Source organism: Hetaerina americana, unplaced genomic scaffold (genome assembly GCF_022747635.1).
Source record: "Hetaerina americana unplaced genomic scaffold, ioHetAmer1.1.p SCAF_5, whole genome shotgun sequence".
In the NCBI taxonomy this organism is placed as follows: Eukaryota; Metazoa; Arthropoda; class Insecta; order Odonata; family Calopterygidae; genus Hetaerina; species Hetaerina americana.
In genome coordinates, this window is record NW_027287095.1 from 61,649,800 (window position 1) to 61,667,735 (window position 17,936).

General features: G+C 42.0%; 1 protein-coding gene across 1 annotated transcript in view; it reads left to right on the forward strand.

Annotated features, from left to right (window-relative positions):
* Window positions 1–17,936, forward strand: part of pigs (pickled eggs) — a 93,090-nt gene that overhangs the window by 46,881 nt on the left and 28,273 nt on the right. The window contains exons 3-4 of the mRNA XM_071592509.1: window positions 3,674–3,851; window positions 16,846–16,953. Coding sequence (XP_071448610.1) covers window positions 3,674–3,851; window positions 16,846–16,953 — 286 coding nt within the window. The remainder of the gene's footprint in view (window positions 1–3,673; window positions 3,852–16,845; window positions 16,954–17,936) is intronic.

Here is a 17,936-nt window from a genome sequence, read left to right on the forward strand (position 1 = left end):
CCTAAAAAAATGTAAGATGATTCAGATAGGAATGATTCAACATATAAATATATATAAATAATTAATGTTCTTTTTGCCAGAATTGGAATAAAATATTTTGAAAAAATTTCTTTTAACAAATCATATTTAATGAATTATTCATCAAAATCCATATGAACCAACAATCGCGAGCCGAGTCATTCCTTTTTAATTACTATTAAATCTAACTTCTGCGATACTTCTGAGCGGAGCACCCAAGTGATGCCATTTCTACGTACATTTATGTCACGAGAACAAAACGTAGCTAATATTTCAGTGAATCCCAACGCTCGGCTGATGAAATATTAACAAATTTGAGTCCTATTTTGGCCCGAGGAAAAGTTATATTCGCCCCTCTGGAACGTTTATATTATCTTCCGTACCCTTAAGCCCGTTTTAAAGATAAAATTTACCAGAATTGCTCACTTATTTTATGGTATGAGATAAAGCCGATATTGTGTCAGAGGTGATAAAAAATCGAAAAAATGTTAAATAGCCTAATGAGTGGAATCGTTAGTTGATCCTGATAACTGAGCGAATAGTTAATTGCGTTAATTAAGGAGGAGACTTTCCCGAGGCGTCACAAAAACCGCTGAGGTCGCTCGGGATGACATGTTTTGTGGCTCCAACTATGGGCAAATTCCTCCGCGAGAAGGCATTTATTCACTCGACGCTCCTTAAGTTTTAGCAGCAAAAGGCGGCGTCTGACCGTGAGGGGATCGGTCGCGCGCTTCTCGATGCGAAAGTGTTTTTCTTCCATTCCATTCCGGGAAGCGTCGTCCGTCCGTTCTCTGGTGGGCGTCAGAATAGCAGGTGTCTCGCGGAGATCGTCTGGTGGCCGCTGATCCGAGCTAATTAATGTCCTCGGCGTCGTGAACCATCGATCCACTCGAGGTGCCCGTTAAACCCGGGACTTGTTGTAGAGGATGCGCTATGGATGCGCTACTTACTTCGGAGTCAAAAACTAATGCAAACAACTTAATTGGCCACAATATAATCTCATTTCTGCCGCACTGTCGGTGCATTCCGTTTCGCATTGAAGCAGGATTGGTGAAAAAAAGATCGCATATGTGGATGAATATCCATCATCATTCCATCATTGCTGGCGTTGCGCGCGGTTCTTTTACGTGACTGGATTAATATACTGCCAGCTAGAGTTATGATCCTGTATTCGCATCCCGCGTTTTAGACCGTTTTATACATTTTTTGCTATCTGATAAATTGATGTCGTAAGTCAGTTCGGAGTAAAGTGACGATGTGGATTTTTATCACGTGCGTTTAATGTTTCCAGAATCTTTTGAAAACTTGCTTCGGGGAACGATGTAGCTTTTCTTCTGAAAAGTGACTCGATTGTGGGCGTGAAAGCCGATATGTTTTCAATCGTTTCGATCTCGGTCGATCCGAGGAAATCCGTTAGCCATCGACATTCTAGAAAGAACACGAAACCGATGATAAGTACATACTTTCCCGGTCAATACAGCTATGTAGGTAAACTATTGCACAATGCAAAGTTACGCATCGATGTATGTACGTAAACAATAGTGCGGGATATTGGTATTGAGTAACCATGTATCTTGAACGCGACTCAGGCTCCGATTTCCGGTTCCGTAGAGATTAAGCCAGTTGAAATATCAGTGCGTCCGTCATCTTTATCTAACTGTGCGGGATAAGGGTCAAGAGTCTCAAAAACGTCAAATGTTTTTCTTATCTACTGGTGTTTGAACTCAAACGTTCCAAAGGCTTGCCTAGACGAAAGGGTAGTGTTGTTACATTTGTTGAATTACGGCAAGTAGAATTTCCTCAAGCAAAGAAACTTTCAAAAGGAGAGGATTATTGATAGGGGCAGTTAAGTAAAGAGGTTGAGAAAAAACTAGTGAAGCATTTGTTATGAGTCGTGGTTTTGTTCGGCTTGGAAGTTTAACCGTCGAACAAGATGATAGGCGTTCATTGGAGGCTTTTGAGATGCTGGTTGTTGATGAAGATGGAAAAGATAAAATGGGTGGAAATGAAAACAAACGAAGTACTACTGGCCATGGTGGGGGAGGAGAGAAGGTTTTCGGAAGTAATCCAGAGAAGGGAGGAAAAAGCATTGGAGGTTAAGAATGCAGAGTATTTTGATTGGTGATGGAATGCTGAAGACTGTGATTGAGGGGAGGAAAAGAAAAGACATGCGTGGCAATGCGAGGTAGGAAAAGGAAACGGATGTTGAACCTAATTAAGAGAGGTAGAAATTATGCGGAATTGAAGAACAATTTAGTATAGAGTTGGATGTCAGGTTGTCTAGTTAGATCTAAGAAATGTATCGTGGTATAGCCTAGAGGCAATCCAAATTCTTTCATCGAATAATAATCACTCATTATTCTGTCGATCTATATTACTGTTTATTAGTCATGCGTATCTTGTACTTCATTTGTTTTTCAACCTCATTAGCTACAATATTATTAACTAATATGGTAGGAAGTTGATGATAAATCATTTATAAACGGAAATGATTAATAAAAGCCTTGGTGGAGCATAGTTCATTTTTGAGCATCCGGAATTCGGTCGTTTAGGTGAGAGTACTGAGTCTTTTGAGATGAATTTTGAGGGGAATCGAAAGATTTAAATAGTCCGAAAGAAAAACAAATGAAATTATAGGTATGCTGGGGGAAGGGAGAAGATAGTTGGGAGAAATTCAAAGGAGAAAGGATGCATTGGAGTAGATATTGACAGGCAATGGATTGTTGAAGGTCATTCTAGAGGGGAGGGGAGGTTGTCAGATAAGTGGGGCAAAGGGAGGAAAAAATATTTCGGATGGAATGAAGGTATGTAAAACATTTGGGTTCCTAATATTAACACATTAACGCAGGGTGCTGGTGTTTTTACCGTCTTGTTAATACTTGGCCGCAGACTATTGTTAATGAACCAATAGCGGTACTTCGGACAGAGGAAATCATCAATAAATATCGTTTTATTTAGACAGATATCGAAGAATACGACTGTAGGATTCAAGTATGAATCCTTTACCTCGGACTGCGGAACACATGTAATGTAATGTGAAGTTTTTCCCCTCGCTACGAATCCGCTGCATTGTCAGGGCTTGTACGTTTAATTCGTACGAGATGGTTTGCTCAGTTATTTCTAACATAATTTCACGAGAAAAATTGAAACTTTAACGGCCCATCCCGCGGAGTCCGTAAATAATACAATCGATATTTTAATTACTCGACGGGTTCGTTCTCGTATAGTAATAAATTTCCTTGAATATTTAATTGTTTCGGCGGCTCTTTTCAAAGATATCAGTTCTTTTATTTCCCTCCGGAATCCTCGATTTTCTTTCATCAAATCTTTTAATTGATGCTGTCTTCCGGAAGATGTTTCCACGTCAATGGTTTTGTTTACGTCCTCCTCGTGGATTGTCCTACTGCCTCTAAACTTATCCGAGAGAATATAAATATTCATCGCTTGGGATGAGGAGTGGAATACAGTCGGAGCCGCGTCCGCTCGTGAGCATCGATCGATCGCAAATTTTGCCGCGTTTCCGATTACGATTTTCATCGAGTGACGAGGCTTTCCAATTGATTGTGAATGGGGTAGCGTTTATGGTCATGGAGGTTCCTTTTATTTTGTATGGAATTATATCGCAATGTTTTTCTTCTCCTTCTCTCGTCGCCAGGACGATGCTGAAGAGGCGCGGCTCTACCCGTCGCCGCCTGGTGCTCAACTCGGGCGAGGAGGCGGACTGCGAGGAGGAGGAGGAGGAAGAGGAGGAGGACGAGGAGGAGGACTACCTGGTGCAGTGCGGGCCCATGCCGCAGATAGTGACCAACGACCTCAAGAGCCTCGACGAAATGGTGAGCACATCATCGGTAGCACCGTGGGTGCTCGCACATAGGTCAGGCTGTGCGACACCCCCATCACCCAATTTTCGCTCCGATGTTCCACCCCCTCCCATTACTTCGCCCCCGAGGGATAAAAATTAATTGACCTGGCTCCTGGGATTAACGGGCATATAAGGAGCTTAAATGGGGACTTAAGGCGCCCCCGAAAAATGAAGCACTCAAACTGATGAACTATCGTGTATTGGTCAGATAAAAATCCATTTTCATGGTGGAAAAACTTTAATGCCAGAGCCGGTAGTTGAAAGCATATTTTTTCGCCATTTTGTGACATTTTCAATCATTTTAGTGTTTATTTTACGCTTTTACTGAAATTTTTCCATCTCTACGTACTAAGGGAGTTATATTTAATTGTTAAGTCCAATTTCTTATTGGCGTTCATTCATCTCAGAGATAGGAGTCAAAGCAATAATGTTTCCATATTTTTAATCATTTGACTGGTGAATTTAAGCTTCCACTGAAATTGAGTAGCTTCAGGCGTCATGTGGTGGAAGTCGAACATAATGAATGACCTGATTATGATGTAATACATCGAAACCCGGTCGTAAAATAAAAATTTTATCAAGTGGAAAAGTGCTTCAATCAGTTAAACATTCCACTGAAATGTTTCGGATCCTTATACGCAAGGAGAGGTAGAAGTTAGTATTTTTGATTTATGCCAATATTTAGCGACCATTATTTATGGGATAGAGCCATTCAGCCTAGGATTTAAAAAAGCGGAATGGCAAACGATCCAATATTTTTAACTGAACTGATTTTATTTCATGACGTCGAAAATAATTTTAAGTTGCGCTTTTTAATTTTTTGCCTCGAAGGGAAAGTTAGGAACCAGAAATTTCTATTTCTGACTCGTCAGCATTCTTATACCTGTATTCGACATAACAAAGCAGCTATCTGACTATTCGTAACTTACTATGGAAAAGATTTAAGTCGGGTGTGGTATTTATTTGAAGCATCATAATGAAAGAATACGGAGATGATGCATAAGATTTTAATCCTCAGTGTCAAGTAGTCGATAGCATATTAGGTCTCGTACTCGATCAGGTATCGCCTGATGAGGGAATTTTCTATCCTTTTTCAACCGAGTATCACTCAAAAAAATTACCCTAGTTTGCCGTTGGCCCTTTTCGTCGGGCGGCCCACCGTTGCGAGTGAGCTGATCAGAACGGGGCGCAGAGTAAACATTTCTCGTGGTCATTAGTGGAGCACCTTCGGATTGATTGTTGTGAAATTGAAGGGATGGGTTAGGTAAAGAGCAGCCCGTGTCTGTCGTGTCGAAAGTGCCGACATACTGTCGGAGTACTACTGTCTACGTTGGCAGTGCACTCGAATGTCCGGAGAGCACTTTTCAGTGCAAACACGCCACAGTGCAGCGACACTGAAGGCGGCTTCGTGCTCCAGGGCTGGCGGGCGTCGGGCGCTTATCCTCCTCGCCAGGCCACACGGTCGCATTTCGTCTCAGGGGTGAGTGACAGAGAAACTTTCGCGCACACAGCAGGTAGGAACGCCATCGAGGCAGACACATCTCCACATTTACCATTAGTCACCTTTTTCTCATTTTACGCGGATTGCCTTTTTCTGAAATGTATTTATTTTAAAGTGGGATCACCACTGTTTTACCGAGGGTATGATTATTTTTTTCAAATTTTAAATAATACTCGATTTGCTTCAGTACGTTATGAATGTCAACTAAATAATATGCAGTCTGAGGCAAGTCCCACGACACTTAAGCACCCCTAGCTATAAGCCACATCCTCTAATTTTTAGAGAGTGTACCATGTTCCGCAGATACCATTTACTAGACCGACCCATCTCCCCTAATTAACACTATCCTATCACAATTTTTTTTACGTATAGCCATCTCAACGGCGTATGGCGGGGAATGTTAAAGCACCAGTCTTTTATGAATAAACTAACACTAATGCACGAATACAAAAAAAATGTATTTGTAAGCAGGCAAGAATAAAAAGTATATATTTATCTGTTTATGGAGCAACTAAAAGAAAATATGAAATCGTAGATGCTGATAAAATGTGAATTGATTGTCTATCATCCTCACTACATGAATTCGTTTCATTCGTTAGTAATACAAGGCGTGTTAAGCGTGTATGTTCCGAAATAATAAATCCTTTTAGACTACATTTATACTTTTATTAAATATCCATGTGTGTATATACCTTTGAGTATGACTGTTTGATACTGTTGTCTCATTATAGAGCTTTTGTTATGATGAAGCCCATTTCCTGAGAGTAATAATGATTTTCAACTTTTGGTATACGTGTTTTTAATCATTACTTAGCAATCGGAGGCAAGGGTACAAGGCAGAGGGTGTTAGGGCCCCAAGTCATGAAGAAGAATATGCGAAATTCCATAAAATGAATGAGTGCATGTTTCAAATGATAGTGTTTTATTTAGTTTGTGTTGTGGTCTCCGAAATTTTGCGATGGGGAAGGAACAAATCCGCGTCTCTTTTGGGCTGTCCGACTCTCCTATTGCCCCATTATTGCACTACCCCATCTGGGCGGGCTTTGATTATTTCCTCAACTTGGTGAGTAAAGTCGATGTTGTTCCTCCAGGTTATGTATTGCGTAGTTGCGTGGCGTTTTCTGTCATTTCATAACAGTTCTTCACGACTCGGGAGGTTTTTCCCTCCACTCCTGTCGGCATCTTTCGAGTGAGCCACCTTTCGACCGGCCCTTGTAGTACGCTTGGGAAGAGGCGAGTAAATAGACAAGAGGCGGCAAAGCCACAGGTCGGGAAGCCATTTCACAATCCGACCTTCTCGAGCACACACAAAAAACGCCCAAATTACATGTTGCATAACGGTAGGGATACCGTGAGTCACTCTTCCGTGCATTCCACCAGTGGCAAGGAGGAAGTCCTCTCTCGGCGTCCGCGCTAACATTAGAACTTGCTCTCGTCCGCAGGCCGCTGTTATTTTGGAGAAAAAAAAATTGTTGCTTCCCTTACGTATCGTCCGAGGAGTTATTGCAGCGCCTCCTGCGTCAAATTTGTTGATTCTCTTGCTATATTTGAAGGAATTCCGATCGATTCTCTTCCTATTTACGTCCCCTGCCGGCATGATTGGATTGTTCCTGATGGGTCGTTTTCTGGACTCAACGCGCCAGAGAAATTTCATTACTTACGGCCGAAAGAGATTATTTTTAAAAAATAGGTCCAAACCATGTCTCGATTTCTGCAAAAATGATTGGAAATCACTTCAAATATGCACTTTACATGTTCCTCGTCCAATCCCAATATTGATGCCATCATATAGCGCCCCAGTTTTTGCGCAAACATGATAAGACGTTAGCTTGCTCCGATCAGACTAAGAACCTAATAATTCGATAAGGTACGATTTTCCAATACTATATGTGTCAATATTTCAAATGTGATATCTTATCAGGGAATTGAGAGTAGAGAACAATTATATTATTGCTGTAATTAATGGTCTTTTAGTTAAAAAAAATTAAATTTAAAACATTCCACATTTCAGATAACTTTTGCCCTAATTTATCTCATTGCAGTGAATATTATATCGTGGCATATGTTACGCAGGTAACATTTTATTTTTATTCTACAAAAGTTGCGAATATTTCAATACATTTATGAGCACGGATGATATGATATAGCTACTATGAATAGTATAAATTAAAAAAAAACTAAATATATCTCAGAATAATATCGTGATAGCCCCAAGTCTTCATTTTCCCTCTAATGGCCTCTTTCCGTTAAAAAGCGGAATTAAATCATCGGATTCGAAATAAGTGACATTATCAAATTGTATGCCCCTCCATGAAATCGGTTTGGAAATCCTTTTCATCACTGTATTTCAATTTTAATTTTTTCCACTTTTTTTCCCTTCGCTGTGGTATTTGACCCAGACCGTTTTTGAAAGTCACGCTTTTTTCCACGGGAAGTTTTACATTAAAAACGGTTGCCGCCAATTCTAATTTAGTGGACGACATTTGATGCTGTAGCTATTGCTTTGTTTGAACAGTTGAATTATTTTTGTCCATTCTCTCAGAATTATCAGGAGAATGATTAGATTCTGAAACTACTCAAAGTTTAGAAGTTGACTAAAACATCAACCCGGTATTGAATTATTAACAAAAAGCCTATTTCAGCGAACGCTGTCAAAGCTTGACCCGAAACAGCAATTTGATCAGAGTGATGGCAGTACATGTCACAATATTGAAGGAAACGTGAAGGGAAATTTTATAAATGCAAGAAAAAATACAATATAAATTAAAGTGGGGAGTATTTCTCAATAAACGAGTAAAGGATACCTAGCATAGGCGTCATGTTCAGGTATGACACCTCTCTAATCTACGTAATTCACGGCTGCCGAGAATAAAGCAAATTGGAATGGGTGTCCTCGCATATTGGTGCTTTATTTAGCGGGCCCGCTCCACCATATTGTTTTCGGCGATGGATTCACATAACGGGAAGCAGTGACGGAACTGCAAGGAAAGGGTTGAGTGTCCAGTGTGAAGAGTAAATATTTCGAGTCGGATCAGCAAGGAGTGGACGTTGTGGCTAGTATTTTTGATGGTGGGAGACGTCGAGGGTGGGGGAATAACTGGGGGGGGGGAGAGGAAGAGGGATGAACGGAGAAGTTTGGCAGCGCCGCACCGGACAATCGTCCCGGACTGTTTGACTGCCGTCTTCGTTCATTTTTTTGTGCCACTGCCAATTTCGCGTAAATTACTCCGTGGACGGGTTGGGGGACGGGGTAGGGGATGAGGCCGGGAGGATGGTAACGAAATTTTCTTCCTGCCTCGGGAGAGAGTAGCCTCGCCACTCTCTCGGAAGTGTCTAGGTTTGCTTGGAGGGACCGCGGGGAGAAGACGGGGAGAACGTTTGTTTGTTTTGAGTCCCTCCCCGACGGAGGAGAGGTGCTTGGGATTGCGTGCCGATGACGTGACCCGTCACATGTTCGCCCGAAGCGGGAACTTCTTTTCAATTCTCGTCTGCTCGACGCGGCCCTCCCCCATTCTTACCGGGCTCCCGGTGTGTGTTTTTTCCTATCATCAACCGACCTGAAATGAGAAATACGGCATCGACTTTGCAGTCCCGTGCTTTTGGAAGGCGGAGAGGGGACCCCGTGCTTTTACTCACGCACACGCTCTCCGGGGACTCGGAAATCTCCGCGCGCCCGCCTTTCGTGGCATCGCAAAAGTGTGCAATGTCACGGGATCACGCGTGATGAACCGTGAGTTGGTGCAAAGGTGCTGTATTTTTAGACGCGTCGGCAGTTTCTTTCCCTCCGGGTGCCTTGGCCTCGCCGTAAATTCTCTCCCTTTTGTCCGGACAGTTTCCGCGCGAGATAAAAGCATGTGATTCATGAAGACTCCCAAGGTCCTGTGACCTGGATAATCATGCCTTATTTCCATTCTTTGTGAGTGCACACATTTCTTTGGGGTTCCGGAGTTATATTCCACACCTAAGGTCTTCTGGGTTCGCTTTGTCCTCTTGTCTATCTTTGAGCAGTAGGAAGCAGCTCAGGCAACGAAAGACGTAGAGAGAGGCGTGGAATACAATATGCCTGAAAGGATGGCCTTATTTATGTCTGTAAATATTTTTTAATTTATAAATTCCCCCTGATGACATTAGGAAATCCTGAATTCTTTAATTTGAGCAAAGTATTTTGAACATATCTAAATATGCTTGGGTCCTAAAGAAACCTTTTGTAATCCTAATCCTCCCTAAAATCCGAGTTGTTTCCATTTAATTCGTAAAAATTATTTATATTTGAGTGCTAGGAAGCTCGCATCTTTAATTTTTCGATCAATATCAAAAATTATTTTGCATAGTAGAAGAAAAACATATCACTCGTTAAGTTCAACGGAAGAGGTAAAAAAATTCGTCATGAATGGAGATAAATAAATTAAAGCGTGAATTTTATGTGTTAGTTTTCAAACATATCCGTTTTCTACAGTTCTTGATGTGCAAAAGTGAATCTATAAGGATTGTATTTTCTGTGCTGTGATATCAATGATCTGTCGTTTAAACCTCGCCCAGTAATTGACGAAACCGGATATTTCAACTCTTCTTTTTTTGATTTCCAATTTAAATCTTGTATCCTGAAAAACGGATTCACTCTGCTGCGACTGATCGATAAGGCACCATCACCACCCGGATTTCAACTCGGAAATTCTTTTATCAGTAGCCTTGTCCCCCTGGCACACCAGCTGTGCTGATGGAAGAAAAAAATAGAATTCTGGCTTCTCCATGAAATATACCAACTCTGAGAGAGGCGGAGTGACCATCACTGTCGTCATTCGGCTGCTCTCAATAAACCAGAAAGTCAATCCAAAACGTTGACAATGATTCAAAAACACACTTGATACGTTTTTAAAGTACCACCCCGTAGAGAACCGTTGAGGGAAAGGTGGGTTTTAAGTTTTGAACATTCCCAGAAAGCTAGTGGTCATCCTTCAGGGCCTTCGGAACACTTTCAGGTAGATGCATGGTTGAGGATATGAACTTAATGGTGTGAGAGGACTATAAAATGCATTTTTATATCCCCAAATCTTCATTAGGAACGAGAAAACTGAAAAGAAAATCCCATTTACACGTAGGATCGAATCTGCACCTTCGCTGTTTTCGCTGAATCCCAACGAAATCGTCAATCCGACATTTGCATGGCCCCCTGAAGATTTATCAACTGATCCATTGAGGTATCACGTTCATTATACTTGCTCACCTCTTTTCTGTCAGAGGTTTGGCGGACTTTATCCCATCCTCGTTGCAACTTCATAATTTAAAAATCATTTCCTCAAGCTGTGTGTTACTTTGTTTGCTTCTGTTGTACTCTCTCCTTTATTTTTTCCCCATTTTTTCGATTTTAATTTCACATATGCTCCGCTTGATTTCGTGTTGTTATTTTTAGTCTAATCAGTTTTTTGCCAAATGCTCCATGGCGTCATCTCCGTTAACACTCAGCGTTTCCTCGTACTTCAATTCTACGTACTATGCTATATCCAGTAGTCAGCTGCAAGGTCACAGTTTTAAAACTCCTGCTCTTCTTTGCCGTTCTTTAGTCCTAGCTTCGGTTTCCAAATTTCAACTCCATCCTACTTTTGCAGGGGACGTAGTAGTTCACTCGATACAGCTCTCCCGACTCCTAGCGTTTTCAATTCCACTCCGTTCATGTGATATTAATGGCATACGTTATCCATAGCGAGATACCTAAAGATTTTTCTTCGACCCTCGGCTCTATAACTCCAGTAGTACCAAAGAAGCATAACGTGTTTACATTTTCACCATTCGCCGTGACTTCTTTGTTTACCAGTTCTTCTCCTGTCGTTTACTCATTCATGAATTGTTCATTATTGTAAATGGGTTCTATCCTCCTTCCTTTCAATTTCCTATCTCCAATTATCAATCAGTTTTTCATCACGATGTGTGCATTTGATTTTTGCAACTGTGATAAACTATTACCTCAGTAGCTACTGCCTTTTGCAGTTTTCCAGTTAGGTTGGCCTCTAATATTCATACGTCAATCAACCGCGATGTTTAATTCATTTTTGTGCGTCGCGTGGAGAGGAAATAATGTGATGAGCATTTAAAAATTGATCATTGCTTCCCCGGTATAGGGAGGTCAGGTGATACAAATATTTTGTGCGGCGCTATGGGAACCAGTTCACAATGATGCGTCGTCGATCTGTTGCATAACGAGCTGTCGTTTAAGCGGGAATCTCAATACTAGTAAGGGCTCCCTCACGTCATCATATTAATTGTGACGTGTAACCCTGTGTCTCGTGACTTCGTTTATCGCCGCGTTTCAAATTACTATCGGCAGACCGAAAATTTTCGCTCACTTGCAGCATAATCTGTACATTTATCCCTATTGTTTTATGCAAGTTGAGCTATTGCCTTTAAGCGTTCCCTCTATTTTATTTATTAGCATAAAATTGAGATTGTTGTGAAAAGTTCCGGGGGTTTTATGCGCATGTGCGAGCGGTTTGGTGAGTCGTATAGGCGAGTCGCCGATACTAGTAGTTTATGTTTTTCACGGCAATTTAGTTAACATGGATTTTTTTCAATTAATCCGTTAATAATAAATTTTGCTGTTCAAATTTTGACATCTTTTCTTGCCATCTCTTTTGGAATGGTTTCATCTAGATTCTAGATTTGAAGAATGGACTTAAAACTTCGCTTTTCTACCAGTAAGAATCGCACATTGTTCCACGTATTGATATCAGAATTGTGTGAATATTTTAAGGTAATTATCAGGAAATGTATATTTAAAACATATGGAAGGGCCTTCATTAAGCTGGAGAATACTTGTGTTGCGAGATCAAAAGTTAAAAAAAATATAATTCAGTCACCGCTATTTCGTACTCGGAACGAAAACGTTATTTTTCGGCCTTTTGCTTTGATAAACAATCGGCGCGACCAGAATCTCTCAAGTCGTTCCTGAAAAACGAAACTTCCTCGTTCATATATTCCGTCTAAATTGCGCCGGTATTATCCAAAAGCCATCACTGATTATGTAGGGGCGTATTGGTTTTATTTCAACTCTTCTCGATTCATTATTGCCTGGAAATTAGTGGTCATTATCGGTGGCCACTTGCACACATCGAGGGTGAAACATTGCGCCTCGTGAGTGCTAATTTACGTTCCCCTGCGTCCAGCGTTTAAACGTTCATGTAATTTATACCCGGTGGAAAAGAGTGAGATCGAAATTGATGTATTCTCTTGCAGTTTCGGTTGATTTTAACCGCTCGAACCAGTGAACGTTTTGCTGTTTTATCCGCTCGGCTACATTCGGCCATTTTATCCTTCCAGGGAAACGCTCAATATTTTGATAGAGATTTGAGAGTTAAAACCGAGAAACGTCCTTGTCGGAATTTATTCGCTCAGAATTGGTATAATTATTTCCTTTAATTCCGATAGATTAAATTCGTTACGCGTAAAGTTTTGACGGTTGAATGAAGTATCTCAGATTAAAAGTAAAAATGTATGTCGATAACTCACGACTAAACGTTGATTCATTAGTTTCTGTAGGTTCGAGCCGACAGAAATCGCTCGCGAATTCAGGGTACGGGAACTGCTGATTTGCATCTCGTCGAACTCGGTTCCCTCGCAATTTTAAGCCGCCGTATTTGTTTTAAACACTGCGACCCCTCCACGGTTGGTTAGGCATCGATCTGCATTCGCTAACAGCGCCGTTCCGCACAAGCACGCACGAAAACGCATCCTGTCGCGAATAAATTTTCGCGGAGCGGATACAGGGGCGCGTGTAACTCGAACCGCGCTCCTCCCCCGTCGTCGCAGCGACGCCGACATTTGAGAATTAAGCGCGGTTGTCCCCGTCCGCCCGACGTTACTTAGGCGACACGCTAATTCCGTCCCCGGAGTCGACTGCTCGTTTTTTTCCCCGCGAAATAGTCTAAGGGCAGCCGGGCGAAGAGTCGATGAGAGAGGAGGGTTGTTGTAGGTTAGGGGGGGGGAGGTTTGGTCGGGGGAGAAAGAAGAGTTGTTGGTGGGTAGTTATTACCGGGTACTTATTTTTTCGTTCTTTTCATTTTATTTCGTCCATCGTCCGTCTCTACCGTGCCAGACCCCCCCCACCAATCCCCCCCTCACCCTTCTCTTTCTCCCTCGCCGAAGGACCGTGTTCCACCCCCCACCACACGCAAACACACAGACAGACACACTATCGGGGGTCGTCCGGGGTTGTCGGTTCTATGCGGTGGAGATAGCGCGGACGCTTTGGCGGACTCAAGATGAGTCACCAGCCCGGAGGCTATATGGCGGAGGCCGGATGTATTCCTCCACCTCCTCCTCTCCTCAACACACACACCGACACACCCAACTTCTCTTCCTCTTCCTTCTATTCGGACACACCAGGCTCCCACCAACAACTTAAAAACCCTTCGACGCGAATAACACAGCCGACGGTCGACGACCCTAACACGCACAACCGTGAGAGAGAGAAAGAAAGAGACACACACAAGGAGTATCTCTCCCTTTTAAGGCGACAAGGGTCACGATTCAGACAGGCATTGGGGGGGGGGTAGGGGTGGAGGACGGCGGGTGAGTGGATCTGAAGGTCCCTCCTCCTTCCCTATTCCTTTCAAGCCCTTCCTCCCCCGTCGCCACCCCTATCGTGTCGTTTCGGCCCTTGGGGGAGGGAGGGAGGCGGGTTGAATCCCTTCCCCAAAAGGTTTAATGCGGACACGCATTTGATTTCTCTCGTCATATGCGTATGCATCGATAGGATGAGTGAGGAGGAGGACGGCGATATCGCCGGAAACGAAGGATGTCCCGAGGTCCACTCTCTCGAACACGCTCATTATGAATGTGAACTTAATAAAACTCGACTCGATGCATGTGAATGTGAGAGTGCATCGCTCACAGTAACTTAACATCCACCGAGATCAGACTAGCGGTGAACTTTATTCTTCTCCTTCCCTAAACCAGTGGCACAACTGTATCTATTGCTTGGGTTTCTACCCACTTTGGCATATTCTTACGCTGTTGGTATTTGAGATGGTTTTTGAATTGCGCTATTATCGATTACCAACTATCGATCAATTTTCCCTGTTCACGAGGATATTGCAATGTTTGGTCGCTCGCGACCCGGAGTGCACTATCCATGATCGTACGTGATCGGAGGAAATGAATAACTCGTTCCCGCGTGTGTCTGGGCAGCTTAAAAACTTGATATAAGTACATGAGCCTTGTTTTCCATATTCCAAGCTCCTTTGAGACTCAAATCGGACGGATCCGTTCCGTCGAACATTCTCAAATACAAATTAATGTGTGTTTCTTAATTTTGAGTTCTTGCATTAAAATGCGAACCTTATTCTATGTGCGTTGGTATCACTGTCAATTCTGAAGAGTCATCAGGTCTGTGTTGGTGTGGAAGTGTTTCTTAAAAAACAGACGAAACGATAAGTGCTTTAGAGATATCGAAGTTTTTCGACAATTTTAAAAGTGTGGCAATTGTCTCGAATGAGGTGACGGTGGAAAATGAGAGGGTCATTCGGATGTTTCTGCCAGATAATCCGAATTGGTGTGTCGAATTGGAATAACTGAGTAAGAATATGATATGGAGAAATATCGAAGATGCTTGGTTTAGTTACTGATATGGATATTATCGTACTATCGAAAATATTGTTCATATCATCATTTCGATAGCCAACTAAATACTGTCTACGTACTATAGACAATAGCATAATGTCGACTGTGTCATTCGGGCAGTCGATTATTGATCCTTGTTGAATTGGTTCCTCGAAACTATTCATGTCGGCACGGTCTACATAAAAATAATAACGCCCGAGCGTCGAGATATCGTCGCTAATTAGAAGGTTGAATGTTCGGAAAGTTCTGGGATCAAACCTAGTTAGTACCTCTGGAGTTCAGACTCTAGTTGGCCTCACCTAAAACCCTGAGTGATTTCCTGAGTACCAAAACTTCCTGGGAAACCGTGAGCCCCTCTAGGATAGGGCCTCTCTCCCGTGTATAATTGAATATCACAAGGCCTAGGGGTTATAACACGGGATGGACTCTTGTTGCATTCAAATGAAACGCTGTGAGATATCTCTGATTAATTTAACTCCCGAATATTGATCCAGTTATTGGTTAATAATGCAAAACAGAGTAAGTTAAGTCACTTTATGACTCTTAAAACGTCAGTAATATACTATATTTTTTCTGAGGACAACACCGACAGATTTTAATTTAAAATGGCAAAATATGCGTTCCCGCCTCCTCGTTAATTACAAGAATGAAAATAAATTGGTTTTTTATAATTAAGCAAATCAGTTATAGCTTTGAGATAAGCGGGTAGTGTCTAGGTGAATTTTGGAACTTCACTGAGATAAAAAAATAACTAATTTAACCATCAGTCACCTTCATCACGCAAGTTGTCCCGGAACGTTCTGCTGTCTCTATAGTGTTTTGCAGTACTTACAGCAGTAACTCTTGTGTTTTTGCCCAACACATCCAAATAAACGTTGATTCAGTTCGGGTATTGAATACATAGCGGAGATAGTATGACCCTCATACCATTTGGCACTCCTTTACTATGATCAGAGTTAACCCGAGGTTTTTAGTCTTCCACTCTCCGATGCAAAATGGATCAGTAATCATATGTTGCTCCCTGAAACATTCCTTCATACATATAAATGGATTTCAAGAATGGTTTCGCAATAAATATTCGTATTCTGACGTTAAAGTTTCTTTTGAAAAATAAAACATCGTCACTGAGCATCGATTTAGCACTGATCCTCAGAGTTAAACTAAATACATTTTTTTAAAGCCATCTTCCTGGTGTGCCTTTAAAGGCAACCGAAATTTTCGATCCTATTCAGGTAATAGGTGAGAATAACCACTCACTTTATATGGTGTTGGCTATTGCCTCTCTCCCGTGGATATTTAGTGATAAGGCTGAGGCTTCTTAAGAGTCATTAATTGAACGGGAACGGCGGTGGGTTAACAACGCATTAATGCCCGTTTACCAAACTCTTCATCTCTCTCACCAAAACACTCAGCCGACATCGAACCTTGCGATCCATATTCGAGAACAAGTTTTCTATAAATACTTTTCGGAAGGCCCATGTTTCTCACTTCTCGTGAGATCTTCCCGTTTGCGAATTAATAAGCTTACAAACTTTGGACTCAATTTCGAGTCGCTGATAAGCATTATTTTGACCGACGGTTCTCCAAGACTCGCCAATACTACCAACGCAACTCCACCCCAAAAAAAAAGACCTCGGTTTTTCGAGACGTTGCTCTGTCTTCCTCATTTTTTTTTGCGTCGCAGCAGTCCGTCGGCTGGACGATTAGCGCACGTGAAATCGTCGCGGTATGCGATGACGTTGCGACCTTAAAGGGGGTGAACCCGGCGACGATAATCAGGCGTTGCACGTGGATCGTGACCGATCGCTTTGACCCTCGCTCATTATTAATTTATTTTTTCCTCCTTTCGCAGGTGCGGGAGTTGGTTGAGAGGTGCTCTTGCCCGACGCAGTTCCCGATGGTGCGGGTGTCCGAAGGGAAGTACCGCATTGGTGACACCAAAGTGCTCATCTTCGTGAGGGTGAGTTGACGTGAGGTGCAGGCGATCGTTCTCCGAGTTGCGGGGAGGGGAGAGGTAAACGGGGATGGGCAACACAATCAGCGAGCACGAGATGAATAATGTTGTCGTTCCGGAACGAATATGCCTGTATCACTATGTCCACGACTCCCTCCTCGACTTCACACCCATCTCTCGGTCCGGCATGCAATCACTAGATTACATCTTGACGCTATCTCTGGCAAACTTTGCCCCTCTAATAGCCAACGCTAGGGGGTGGGCGTGTTCACATTTCTTCCACCCCCACTCTCCATTAATAAAACGCAATCGATGAAAATCTTTATAAATAAAGGACTAGTGATGTAAAAAATATAAATACTCTCGGTATAGTAAGTATTGGCTTAATTTGTAATAAACCCACATAATAGTAAGAAATAGGGATATAAATATATTTTTTTTGTAAAATAATCCAAAAATATTTGTAAAAAGTTCCAGTTATTGTTCTAAATAAGGTAATTTAGCATCAAACAATTTTCAACCCATGGTTATTAGAAAAGGGTTAATACTAAATAAAAACTAAAAAATATTTTCTAAGTGAAAATTAAATATTTTTCCAGTCCAAAAACCTTTGGGGTTGGAATATTAATTAATTTAAATAAATCGCAAGTCTTCATTTCAGTGAATAATTAATTTTTCAGTTGTAATTTTCTCAAGGCGCTCATTGCAATTAAATTTTTATTATTGAAATAGTTATGAATACTGTCTACGTTTGATTCAAGTAAAACTTAATGGTAGTTGATTTTAGTGTCAATTTTATGAAACTATTGTCGCTGCATATGTGAATCATCTTGCCCCGGCCCCCTGCATAGAACTAACAACGAAGGCTCATTTTCCCTTGGGCTTCATCACGTCACTCACGGTTCAACCACCTCCCAGCCAGCCCCTCCGTTACCCCGCGCCCCTCTCTCCCTCCACCCTGCCCCCTCTTTCCGCCCGTCCCCAAAATG